Consider the following 13,737-nt stretch of genomic DNA (forward strand, 5'->3'; position numbering starts at 1 on the left):
CAAATGCCATAAACGTCAACATGTTTTTATGTTCCAAGCTGATAGAGTAGGCAGGAGGGCAGGATCCCACACCACGTCACTTACATCATACACAATCCTACTATCAGGGTTATCTGAACGCTCAAGGCTGCACAACACGCGCCGTACCGTTTAAGGTGTACGACATGTGCTACACGTGCCGCACGATCCGTGTTGGTTACACACTGTACGATCGAGCGTGTGAAGTTTATCACCACTCAAGGCTGTTCACAGGATCCTGATCTATAAAAATCCCATCTGTTTATGGCCTAGTCGTAATCTGTTTTTGTTCCGTTGTATGACGGCTGAAAAAAACGTTTCACCACGTGAACGAACACCCGTTAGGACGCTGTGGAGAATCTCAAGTAAACCCGTGTCTCATCATTCAGTCATTAAAGCCACGTGATCAAAAGTCCTGACGTACAGTAGGACCTTAGGAATGTTTGACATTTCTAGTGCATGACTAATTTCTCTGTTTTCTTTTCAGATCCAGCCCTATGAGAAAATCAAGGAGAAGGGTTTACCTGAGAACGTAGCCGACAGCCTGAACAAGCTGGTGGTGGTGAAGCTGAATGGAGGTCTGGGCACCAGTATGGGCTGCAAAGGGCCTAAAAGTCTCATCAGTGTGCGAAACGAAAACACCTTCCTGGACCTGACTGTGCAGCAAATTGAGGTAAGACATGAATTTATCACCTTAAAGGTTCAATCTTTACAACGGTGTGCTTTTAAGGAACATGTATGAGTGTAGTGCTGAGGTGTGTGTTAAGCTTTAAGCTATGTAGTGTACGTTGTTTAGGAATAGACGTTAAATCTACTTCATACATGTTTGTTGTATCTGTGTATACTTTGTTAGCATGACCAGAACTCGGATGCTAATAATCAAGGCAGAAATCCTTATAGCACATTTACACTAGTGTGTACAGTGTCAGTGTGTACAGTGTCAGGGTGTGCAGTTCTTACACATTTACACCAGTGTGTGCAGTGTCAGTGTGTGCAGTGTCAGTGTGTGCAGTTCTTACACATTTACACTAGCGTGTACAGTGTCAGGGTGTGCAGTTCTTACACATTTACACCAGTGTGTCAGTGTGTACAGTGTCAGTGTGTGCAGTGTCAGTGTGTGCAGTGTCAGGGTGTGCAGTTCTTACACATTTACACCAGTGTGTCAGTGTGTGCAGTTCTTACACATTTACACCAGTGTGTGCAGTGTCAGTGTGTGCAGTGTCAGTGTGTGCAGTGTCAGTGTGTGCAGTTCTTACACATTTACACCAGTGTGTCAGTGTGTGCAGTGTCAGTGTGTGCAGTGTCAGTGTGTGCAGTGTCAGGGTGTGCAGTTCTTACACATTTACACCAGTGTGTCAGTGTGTGCAGTTCTTACACATTTACACCAGTGTGTGCAGTGTCAGTGTGTGCAGTGTCAGTGTGTGCAGTGTCAGTGTGTGCAGTGTCAGGGTGTGCAGTTCTTACACATTTACACCAGTGTGTCAGTGTGTGCAGTGTCAGTGTGTGCAGTGTCAGTGTGTGCAGTGTCAGTGTGTGCAGTGTCAGTGTGTAGTGTCAGGGTGTGCAGTTCTTACACATTTACACCAGTGTGTCAGTGTGTGCAGTTCTTACACATTTATACCAGTGTGTGCAGTGTCAGTGTGTGCAGTGTCAGTGTGTACAGTGTCAGGGTGTGCAGTTCTTACACATTTACACCAGTGTGTCAGTGTGTGCAGTTCTTACACATTTACACCAGTGTGTGCAGTGTCAGTGTGTGCAGTGTCAGTGTGTACAGTGTCAGGGTGTGCAGTTCTTACACATTTACACCAGTGTGTCAGTGTGTGCAGTTCTTACACATTTACACCAGTGTGTGCAGTGTCAGTGTGTGCAGTGTCAGTGTGTACAGTGTCAGGGTGTGCAGTTCTTACACATTTACACCAGTGTGTCAGTGTGTGCAGTGTCAGTGTGTACAGTGTCAGCGTGTACAGTGTCAGGGTGTGCAGTTCTTACACATTTACACCAGTGTGTCAGTGTGTACAGTGTCAGGGTGTGCAGTTCTTACACATTTACACTAGCGTGTACAGTGTCAGGGTGTGCAGTTCTTACACATTTACACCAGTGTGTCAGTGTGTACAGTGTCAGTGTGTGCAGTGTCAGTGTGTACAGTGTCAGGGTGTGCAGTTCTTACACATTTACACCAGTGTGTCAGTGTGTGCAGTTCTTACACATTTACACCAGTGTGTGCAGTGTCAGTGTGTTCAGTGTCAGGGTGTGCAGTTCTTACACATTTACACCAGTGTGTCAGTGTGTGCAGTGTCAGTGTGTACAGTGTCAGGGTGTGCAGTTCTTACACATTTACACTAGCGTGTACAGTGTCAGGGTGTGCAGTTCTTACACATTTACACCAGTGTGTCAGTGTGTACAGTGTCAGTGTGTGCAGTGTCAGTGTGTACAGTGTCAGGGTGTGCAGTTCTTACACATTTACACCAGTGTGTCAGTGTGTGCAGTTCTTACACATTTACACCAGTGTGTGCAGTGTCAGTGTGTTCAGTGTCAGGGTGTGCAGTTCTTACACATTTACACCAGTGTGTCAGTGTGTGCAGTGTCAGTGTGTACAGTGTCAGGGTGTGCAGTTCTTACACATTTACACTAGCGTGTACAGTGTCAGGGTGTGCAGTTCTTACACATTTACACCAGTGTGTCAGTGTGTACAGTGTCAGTGTGTGCAGTGTCAGTGTGTACAGTGTCAGGGTGTGCAGTTCTTACACATTTACACCAGTGTGTCAGTGTGTGCAGTTCTTACACATTTACACCAGTGTGTGCAGTGTCAGTGTGTTCAGTGTCAGGGTGTGCAGTTCTTACACATTTACACCAGTGTGTGCAGTGTCAGTGTGTACAGTGTCAGTGTGTACAGTGTCAGTGTGTTCAGTGTCAGGGTGTGCAGTTCTTACACATTTACACCAGTGTGTCAGTGTGTGCAGTTCTTACACATTTACACCAGTGTGTGCAGTGTCAGTGTGTACAGTGTCAGTGTGTACAGTGTCAGTGTGTTCAGTGTCAGGGTGTGCAGTTCTTACACATTTACACCAGTGTGTCAGTGTGTGCAGTTCTTACACATTTACACCAGTGTGTGCAGTGTCAGTGTGTTCAGTGTCAGGGTGTGCAGTTCTTACACATTTACACCAGTGTGTCAGTGTGTGCAGTGTCAGTGTGTACAGTGTCAGTGTGTACAGTGTCAGGGTGTGCAGTTCTTACACATTTACACTAGCGTGTACAGTGTCAGGGTGTGCAGTTCTTACACATTTACACCAGTGTGTCAGTGTGTACAGTGTCAGTGTGTGCAGTTCTTACACATTTACACCAGTGTGTCGGTGCGTGCAGTGTCGGTGCGTGCAGTGTCGGTGCGTGCAGTGTCGGTGCGTGCAGTGTCGGTGCGTGCAGTGTCGGTGCGTGCAGTGCCACCGTGATTGTGCTACAGCCGGGAAAATGTGTGTGGAGTCCAGGGTTGACGAGCCTCAGAAAAAGCTAAGGTCTTCACTTAGAATATTCGCACATGTGAGCTTGATTATTTTCCTACCTCACGCTGCTATTCAATAACAATGTGGGGTGATGTGACTCGATGTGACCGAGACAGACAGAGACAAGTCAAGTAGCTTTTATTGTCATTTTAACCATATATAGCTGTTACAGTACACAGTGATATGAGACAACGTTTGTCCACGACCAGGGAGCTAGATAGAACAAAGACAGAGCTATAAGGACTTAGTAAGTTAGTCCTAGATACAGAATGTGCATCTGTGTGACCTGGTGTACACGGTGTGAGACAAGAGACAGTGCAGACAAACCAGACAAACCAGACACTACACAAACGCAGTGCTGACCAGTGACCAGACTGTATATTCTACAGTGCATCCGCAAAGATACAGGAATGAACACTTAATGTAATAGCAGCAGTTTTGGACTTTCTTGGTGATGGAGCTGGTGTTGAGTGACCAGGTGAAGTTCTCCACCAGATGAACACCAGGGATTTTAGTGTTCCTGATGATGTCTACGGAGGATCCTTTAACGTCCAGCAGAGAGTGGACAGATAGTTTGACAGACAGACGAAACAACTGACCGACAGAGACAGGAACAACAGACAGACCATTTATTGAGCCCAGAGAAAATTAAATCAACCAATAGAAACATACAGAGACACCAAAGGATTACAAACACATGTCCAGTAGCAGTAAGTAGGAACGCACCGATCATCTACTTCCTTCATTTTCTCAGGTTTAAAGCTCTGTGGATCGACCGCTACAATACTGATGACTACATCCGTCTATGTTACGTTACACGGTTGTGTTAAGGATTATTACAAAGGTTGTTTTAAGTTATTTACACCACACACACACACTATATAGTAATAACAGCTTCCTGAGTGGATTAGATCAGGAACTACGTCACGTTTGACCTGATTCCTAACCAGTGATTTAAGCCAGTGTTAATCTGACACTGATACCGATTAATTCCTCGAAAGAGTGATAATACACACAACGCCAAAAGAGAGAAAACACCCAAGCGAATTAAAAGCCAATGAGTTCACAAAGCTGACTAGCGTCAGGAAAATGACCTTGCAGTAGAGAACTGCAGTGGTGCACTTTTGTAAAGTTCCTGAGCAGTATTGCTGTCCTTGCTTTCCTTAAATCACCACACGCACGCACGCGCGCACGCACGCACGCACGCACGCACGCACACACACACACACACACACACACACACACACACACACACACACACACACACACAGAGCAGCAGCAGTTCAAACTTCGCCTGACACCGTAATGAAAGTAAAATAGAGATAAAAGTAGCTGAATGATGTGATGTGATGTTTATGTATCTGGCAACCTGATTGGCTAAGACAGAATCAATAAAATCCATAAAAAAGTAATAATCATTTGTGAACCAGTTAAATTGTGCGGACGCTGATAATTCAATTAATTCAACTTTTTCAAATTAATGGTTCAAAAAATGTTTGAATTAAGATTTTTTTTCCGTCATTTGTTACATTTAATTTTGTTCATTAAAAACACCCAGAAATTCTGCTTAGATGTAACCAACGCAAAGGAAACTTACACACCTACTACAGCCTGCACACCACCAAGAGTTCGTTCATTCATTCATTTTCTACCGCTTATCCGAACTACCTCGGGTCACGGGGAGCCTGTGCCTATCTCAGGTGTCATCGGGCATCGAGGCAGGATACACCCTGGACGGAGTGCCAACCCATCACAGGGCACACACACACACTCATTCACTCACACACACACACTACGGACAATTTTCCAGAGATGCCAATCAACCTACCATGCATGTCTTTGGACCGGGGGAGGAAACCGGAGTACCCGGAGGAAACCCCCGAGGCACGGGGAGAACATGCAAACTCCACACACACAAGGCGGAGGCGGGAATCGAACCCCCAACCCTGGAGGTGTGAGGCAAACATGCTAACCACTAAGCCACCGTGCCCCCCGGAACTGTACCATCATCTAAACGTTCTCACCGTAAGCTTGGACTCAGCACCTAGAATAAAGCCGAGCTGTACGCGAACCCGCACTGTACATGAAACCCCCCCCCCCCCCACCAAGAGTTCATTCATAGCAAAAAAAAAAGTTTCAGTTATGTCTGGAATTGGTACATGGTTGAAAGTTAATGTTAAACATAATGCTGTATTACATCAAGGGTGCAATTTGTTAGTCAGAATTATGGCGTTTGTGACCTTGGCATGCTCGACAGACTGAGTGGGGAAAACCCACACCTCTGCGTTCAGCTAACTCCAATGTTCTTCAGCGAACTGTAGCCTGTTTTAGATGCGAGATGATTGTCTGTATATGCAGTTGAACTCATTTAAAGGAAAGATGACGTACACACCCGTGCGGATTTTTAAAATGAACATAGTTTGCACTATTTGCTAAATAAAGATGGTACGCAATTCCCAGCTCTAAAGCACACGTCTAGTGCAGACCTTGTACACTGAGCACGTGCTGCAGTATCGACTTTGCCTTTGGAGCTGAGGAGCATTTTGTACGTTGTCGTTTGCTGAATAGACACATTGAGTTGAAATTGCTAAACACACACACACACACACACACACGCATGTGTACACACAAACACACAGACAGACATGTGCGTATGCTTGTACACACACGCATGTACACACAGACACACTCACATGCATGTGCACACACGTACACAAACACGCACACACAGAGAGAGAGAGAGAGATATATATGCATGTGCACACACACACACACACACACACACACACACACACACACACCTTTTTCACCCCAGTCTCAGTGCTTGGAAATGAAAAAGAGCTATAAAACATAGCATCTGCCTCAAAGGAGACAAAATCACACTAGTTCATGAGAGGTGTGTGTGTGTGTGTGTGTGTGGTGGGGGGGTGTCTTGTAGGTGTATGCGGTGTGTGTGTGTGTGTGTGTGTGTGTGTGTGTTATGTAATGAAAATAATCTGTTCAACCAGATTGAGAGTCTAAAACACAGCATGGGTGACCGACACACAAACTGAGACATGCGGACTACATGCAGCACTTTTCCACCAGCACATCACCAGCACACGTATCAGTTCAGCTCTCTGGGGGTCTCTTCTTCACCCCCAACCCCACTGCAGCAGTGTGAAAAACACGAGCACCGTTTTACTGTATTCAGGGTGGAACATCAGTTACCAGTTAAATTGGCAGTGAAATATTTTGGAAGCATGGCTGAGGGGAGGGGGAGGGGGGAGGGGCACAGCATAGAGACACAGGAAAGGAAAGAGACCGACTCAGAAGTATAGACGCAGAGAGCTGCAGAAAGAGCAGTGAATCATGGTAAAGTAGCGCAGAGACCCAGACAGACCGTGTGAGGTGTTGATCCAAGACGGGCAGAAAAAAGATGTGATGAGAAGAAACATATGGAAGAAGAGAAGGAGTGAGAGAGGACGGCAAAAAGGGCAGTAGAGGGAGGGAGAGCGAGAGACAGACAGACAGAGGTGTAGACGAATATGAGACCAAAAGGGCAGGGGCGAGAGGGACAGACTGAGAGAGGTGTAGAGGAACGAGAGAGAGGCAGAACACAGGCTGCTCTGTTCCTCACTGTAAGTGAGAGGTGGTATATAGAGGAGTATATTTACCTCTGGGGTACAACCAGAGACCTTAAACACTCTGCTCTGTGTCTCTCAGCTCAGCATCACACACACACACACACACACGTACGCACACACACACACACCCTCCAGAAATGTTCAGGAACGAACATGAAAGCGTATCCTTATAATTTAGTTCCAGTTAATATGTGAACACTTACATTAGCGATTAGTTGACTGCTGTAAATGAGACCCGGTGAAGAGGTTACTATTAGTATATTAGCTGCGCTTCAGGTCAACACTCTTGATGCGATCGATAAGATTCCAGATGCCGTTCACTGTACTTTGCTTGGTTCTCATCCCTATACGTGCTCCCTCCTTTTGAGCAGAGGCGTCCACCATTATCTGCAAAATTGCCAGGGTGGGTGAAGGTTGTCATTCCAGTCAAGCTGGAGATTCTGATTCCACCTGTTTAATCTGGGCTTTTGGGAGACACAACTAGACTAGAAAATGTGGAATAATGACATGAGATTGTATAATAATAATAATAACTAGGATGTACATTTCCTGAAGAAGATGTGAATGGTGCTTGCACGTGGCAAGTTCCCCTCATCGTGCTGAGTGTTTTGATATGACATGTCCAGGGGCGGTTCTAGGATTTCATCTTTAGGGGGGCTTAGCCCTCATTAGCCCTCATTAGCCCTCAGTGAGAATTTAAAACAAGAAGAGTTCTATATTATATATTATACGACAACTCTGGTAATAAGAATAGTGAAATTTCACTGCTTTTGGTTGCCGTCTTTGCGTCTTTCCGCCGATTAACATTATAGATAAACGCCTCCAGCTCTGACTGCGCGTGCACGCTGCGCGTACCTGTGCTTCTCCGTTCAAATAAAGCAGACAGCTGAAGACGCACTTTCGAAAGACTACAACGCATGTGCGTTAAAGCGAAGTTAAAAAAAATCGCTCTTGGATCAAACTGAAATAATTTTCTTTCCCATCGACGACATGTCCTGCATCTTAACGTCATTTTTATTGTTTATTTATGAAAGTAAAAATTATACTTATAGTTTTAGGGTGGCTGAGATCACAGACAGGGGGCTGAAGCCACCCTAAAAAAGGGCTAGAACCGACCCTGGACATGTCCATGTTGTGCTAAACTTTTGATTTTGCTCATTTTGGGGGTGGGGCTACACGTGACGTCAGTTCCCCTCATTGGGCTGAGTGTTTTGATATATGACATGTCCGTGTTGTGCTAACTTTTTTTTTGATTTCGCTTATTTTGGGGGCGGGGCTACCCGTGAGTTACGCGGCGAAAAATGTGTCCGGAAGAAATATAATAAGTATGCAGAATAATAAGAATGTTGCCCTCTTCTGAATTCCTATGCAAATTAGGAGCGCTGAGTCAACTTGACCTTGTCTGTTTTGATTGCTTATAAAAAATGAAGTATATATGATAGCCTTTTTTTCACCTTTCTGGTCCAACTTGTTTACAACATATTAACATATATTTTGCAAAAAATGTTGTAATATTTGGTACGATAAACCTCATTAATATGCAAAAATGCCTCATTTTTCTAGGGAAAAAAAAACCAGAAATTTTTAATTATTTTCACTATAGAGGCACAAAAGTTAATGCACAATTACATGCTGGTATATTTCAAAGCCAGGAGATTGTTTTGAAACCATTTTGACCATATTTAATGTCAGTAAATTATAAAACCTGTTTTTTTTCCCCAAGTCAAATTGACTTATAAATTGACTTATGAATGCTTATAAATCAAAAATTCTACAATGATCACCATTCTGTGTGATCAGCCTTACATTTGTGAACATTTTACACTTATGTCTATTTTGCCTACCAGATGCCATCTGATCACCCAAAAATGGGCCACACACATACACACATGCACGCACACACCACTCAAAAACATGGCACAATATGATTTGAATATGAAAACACAACGTGTGTGTGTAAAGGTTGTTGGTAGAAGAAGAAGATAAGATATTGTCCCCAGCTGGACAAATGCATATAAGTAGTGTGAAATTCTTACAACAAGCTTTTCAATATTTACATACAAATGAGTAGCTTTTGTTTTGTCTGGAGACCTAATGAATTGCAATGCCCAATGCTTGTGTGTGTGTAGCATCATTTCAGTAGATCATATTTTGCCCTCTGCTAGGCAAAGGCATATCAATAGTGTGAAATATTTACAAATGTGTAGCTTCTTTTTTCTGGAGGCCTAATGAAATGCAATGCCTAATTTTTGTGTGTGTGTGTGTGTGTGTTTTGGGTGCATGTGTTTTGTAGACATTTTGTGTGTGCATTTTTGTGTCTGAATGTATTTTTATTGTGCTGTATGAATGTATGTTTAATTTCAGGCAAATATGTGGAAGGAAACCCAAGTTATGACACATTAAACTTTCCAGATGATTCAAATAGACCCCAGGTCTGCACAAGGGTTATTAATAATAATAATAATAATAGATGGCTTCCAGTTATATATGAGATTCATTATGTGATTAACGCAGTTGAGATGGTAGATACTTCACATGTGTATGTGCTGCTTCGTATGCCTCGACGTCAGGGATGCTGTTTATCATCCTGACACTGTTCTGATATTCTTTGGGTTTTAACGTTTCTCCCTCAGCACTTGAACAAGACGTACAACACTGACGTCCCGCTGGTCCTGATGAACTCGTTCAACACTGACGAGGACACCCGAAAGATACTGCAGAAATACACACACCACCGGGTCAAGATACACACCTTCAACCAGAGCAGGTTTATATACACACACACACCACACAATGTCCACCTAAGTACCGGTGAAGTCACACAAGCCATCGTTTTTGTCACCACGACAACGGCTAAAGTTATTTCCATCTCTAAATCTGAACCGTACGGGGTGTCAGTAACGGGCGTGGTTATGCGGCTTAAAATAGCGTAACCCAAGACTAATTAAAGGCTGACGAGGCAGATCAGCAGCCGTGGGTTACGTTAATATTTAACACACTCTTCAGAAATGCTTCATTCTCTACAGTACAAGATTTTATTTTTTTTTAACGATCATGCTGACACAAAGGATTAAACAAAGCAAAGTACAAAAGAGGAAACAACGAGGGTGAAGTAGATGATAAATGACACGCGTACTGTATGACGGCGCATCAATTTAGGAAAAAGCTCATCCCTAGCTTACGGAGACGACAAGGAGAAAAGAAAAAGTACACGACGAAAAAACAAGGACATTTTTGGCCTCTGGTAAAAAGGGTGCTGTCAATGTCTTTAATGACACCTAAAATGCAAGTGTAGCGCTTTTTTCTGACCCTCTTATGTTGTTCGAGTGAGAATTTTGTTATCCATCAGATTCTGTCAAATTCCTTTGGACGAAAAAAATTCCGCAGGGACGTCCGAGGAACGCCCGTCCGGATGTATGGAATAAAAACACTGTCAATAATAATCGTACGTAATTCAAAGCATTGTGTGTAAATTTTAATTTAGTTGTGCATAATTTAAAACTATTGTACGTAATTATGTTTTTTGTGAAGTTGGATCCCAAAATCTACGGCCACAACAGTTTACAGATACGAGAATTTGTGTGTTTGTTCAAATACGACTCCAAAATGTACGACTATGACAGTTTACAGACACAACGCTTGTTTTCACAACACCTCTTTTTTACACACGAAAACGGTCTGTGAAACAACTGTCAAAAATACGTCATCACGTTCACAGGCATTACTATCCGAGGGAAGATGAATCGATTCCACGAAGCGCGCATGTGCCCCGCCCTCTTCTAAACCACTCATAGAAACCATTGGCGCCGAAATGGCGGGTTAGTTATCACTAATAACAGAGAGAATTTTGTGCTAACACTTTAAAATAATGGTCTGTTGGTAACGAGTGACTATGCAGGAAGTAATAGGTAGTACTGCATTAACACTGAGCCTAATACTACTAACTAATATGGAAGCAAGATGAACTAATCAGTATAAGTAATAGCATAGGGAATCGAACCCCGACCCTGGAGCTGTGAGGCGAACGTGTTAACCACTAAGCCACCGATATGTTTTCAACCAATTAATCTTGAATGTCCTTTAATACCACCCATATCATAGTCTTTAACCAGCTGTGATTTCTTAATATAATGAGTTTTGTTTTTCCACAGAAATTGGAAAACGATCGAATTAGATTTCTTAACATTAACTGTAGAAACATACAGGGAGTGGCATGGATAGATTATTTTCGAAATAGCTCAAAGATTTCCTCATATCTATTAACTGGTTAGAAAAGTTAACGTCTTCTCTTCTAATAGCATTTTTAGATAAAACTATTCCTAAATATTTCACTTCGTCTTTAACCTAAATTGAAGAGATGATCGAGTCCGTTGATGAGTGAATGGGAAGTATCTCACATTTTTTAATATTAAGGGTAAATCCTGAAGCTTTAGGGAAAATCGAGACTGAATTTAGGGCAACATCAACCATGAATTTATTCTTTAAAAGGATTGCTGTGTCGTCTGCAAATTGACTAATTTTAAATTCCTTTAGATCCCATGCAAATCGGCGTTATGATTAATGAGTAATATAAGTGATTGAGTGGCTAGAATAAACAGTTTGGGAGAAATCAGGCATCCCTGCCTAATACTACGGAGCACTTCAAACCTAGGAGTTATACTAGGATTCAGGGATACAGAACTATATGTCAGTATAAAACATCTTAATTATTTTACAAAAATTACCCCCAAAACCTAAAAACTCTTAAGATTTCAAATAAAAAAGTATGTTCAACAGTATCAAATGCCTTGTAAAAGTCAAGAAATAAAATAAAAAACATTATTTAAAAGTGTTAGCACAAATTTCTCTCTGTTATTAGTGGTAACTAACCCGCCATTTTGGCACCAGTGGTTTCTATGAGTGGTTTAGAAGAGGGCGGGGCACATGCGCGCTTCATGGAATCGATTCATCTTCCCTCGGATAGTAATGCCTGTGAACGTGATGACGTATTTTTGACAGTTGTTTCGCAGACCGTTTCCGTGTGAAAAAAGAGGTGTTGTGAAAACAAGCGTTGTGTCTGCAAACTGTCATAGTCGTACAATTTGGAGTTGTATTTGAACAAACACACAAAGTCTCGTATCTGTAAACTGTTGTGGCCGTAGATTTTGGGATCCAACTCCACAAAAAACATAATTACGTACAATAGTTTTAAATTACGCACAACTAAATTAAAATTTACACACACTACTTTGAATTACGTACGATTATTATTGACATTGTTTTTATTCCATACGGATGGCTGTACTGGTGACGTTAACTGAGCTAAATCTTTTTAAAAGCAAAGTATTCGATGTGCTGCTATAGACTCCTGTGTGGTCATAGAACACTACCAGTGAGAAGAAAACGTACAATTCGAACAGGGTTCCTAGGTAACTTTAGTGCTTGGCCCCTTAAGTACTGTATACGGCAGCTGTAGACAGTGAACACCTCCATGTATTAAAAGCAGAAGGTTACGTTTGTACGTAGATGAACAAATGGAAACAAAAGCCAAACAAACTCCTTACCCGTCAAATGTGTCCGTCTATCGCCTCTGTAGGTATCCCAGGGTCAATAAGGAGTCTCTGCTGCCCGTGTCGAAGGACGTCAGCATGGTGGGAGAGAGCGCCGAGGGATGGTACCCGCCCGGACACGGAGACATCTACGCAAGCTTCTATAACTCGGGCTTGCTGGAGCAGCTCATCGCCGAGGGGAAGGAGTACATCTTCGTGTCCAATATCGACAACCTGGGAGCCACCGTGGACCTGCACATCCTCAACCACCTAGTGAGCCAACCCAACGGCAAGCGCTGCGAGTTCATCATGGAGGTCACGGACAAGACCAGAGCCGACGTCAAGGTCAGACACGCATCATTATTGATTAGTAGCTAGAATGTACTTACTACACATCACAGGAACATGCATAACTTTTGGAAAATATCCAACATAAATCCGAAATAATTTTCATTTTCTAACTCTTATGCCACAACGTACCAATGCTAACCAAATGTGTTACATGACACTACATCATGTATATTGTGCTTGTGCTTAATATACACAGTACTGTGCAAAAGTTTTAGGCAGGTGTGAAAAAATGATGTAAACAAAGAATGCTGTCAGAAATGGAAGTGTTAAACATTTATTTTCATAAATGAACAAAATGCAGTGAACGAATAAAAGAGAAATCTAAATCTAATCAATATTTGCTGTGACCAGCCTCTGCCTTCAAAACAGCAGCAGTTCTTCTAGGTACACTCGCACACAGTTTGTGTAAGGAACTCGGCCGGTAGGTTGTTCCAAACATCTCGGAGAACTGACCACAGATCTTCTGTGGATGTCGGCTTTCTCACATCCTTCTGTCTCTTCATGTAATCCCAGACACAATGGATGATGTCGAGATCAGGGCTCTGTGGGGGTCGTGCCATCGCTTCATGCTGGTTTGAAGGCAAAAAAAAAAGAACACCAAATATTGATGTGATTTCGATTTTTCTTCCGTTTGCTCACTTTGCATTTTGTAAATTGACAGAAATAAACACTCGTTATTTATATTTCTGAAAGCTTTCTTTGTTTACAGCATTTTTT

At 42.8% G+C, this 13,737-nt stretch overlaps 1 protein-coding gene across 2 annotated transcripts in view; it reads left to right on the forward strand.

Annotated features, from left to right (window-relative positions):
• The window catches only part of ugp2b (UDP-glucose pyrophosphorylase 2b), a 35,011-nt gene that overhangs the window by 14,758 nt on the left and 6,516 nt on the right, over positions 1 to 13,737 (forward strand). For both annotated transcript variants that reach the window (XM_027143015.2, XM_027143014.2), the window contains exons 4-6: positions 506 to 691; positions 9,775 to 9,908; positions 12,717 to 13,014. In XM_027143015.2, the coding sequence (XP_026998816.2) occupies positions 506 to 691; positions 9,775 to 9,908; positions 12,717 to 13,014 (618 nt within the window). The remainder of the gene's footprint in view (positions 1 to 505; positions 692 to 9,774; positions 9,909 to 12,716; positions 13,015 to 13,737) is intronic.

This window comes from Tachysurus fulvidraco, chromosome 12, assembly GCF_022655615.1.
Source record: "Tachysurus fulvidraco isolate hzauxx_2018 chromosome 12, HZAU_PFXX_2.0, whole genome shotgun sequence".
NCBI lineage: Eukaryota > Metazoa > Chordata > Actinopteri > Siluriformes > Bagridae > Tachysurus > Tachysurus fulvidraco.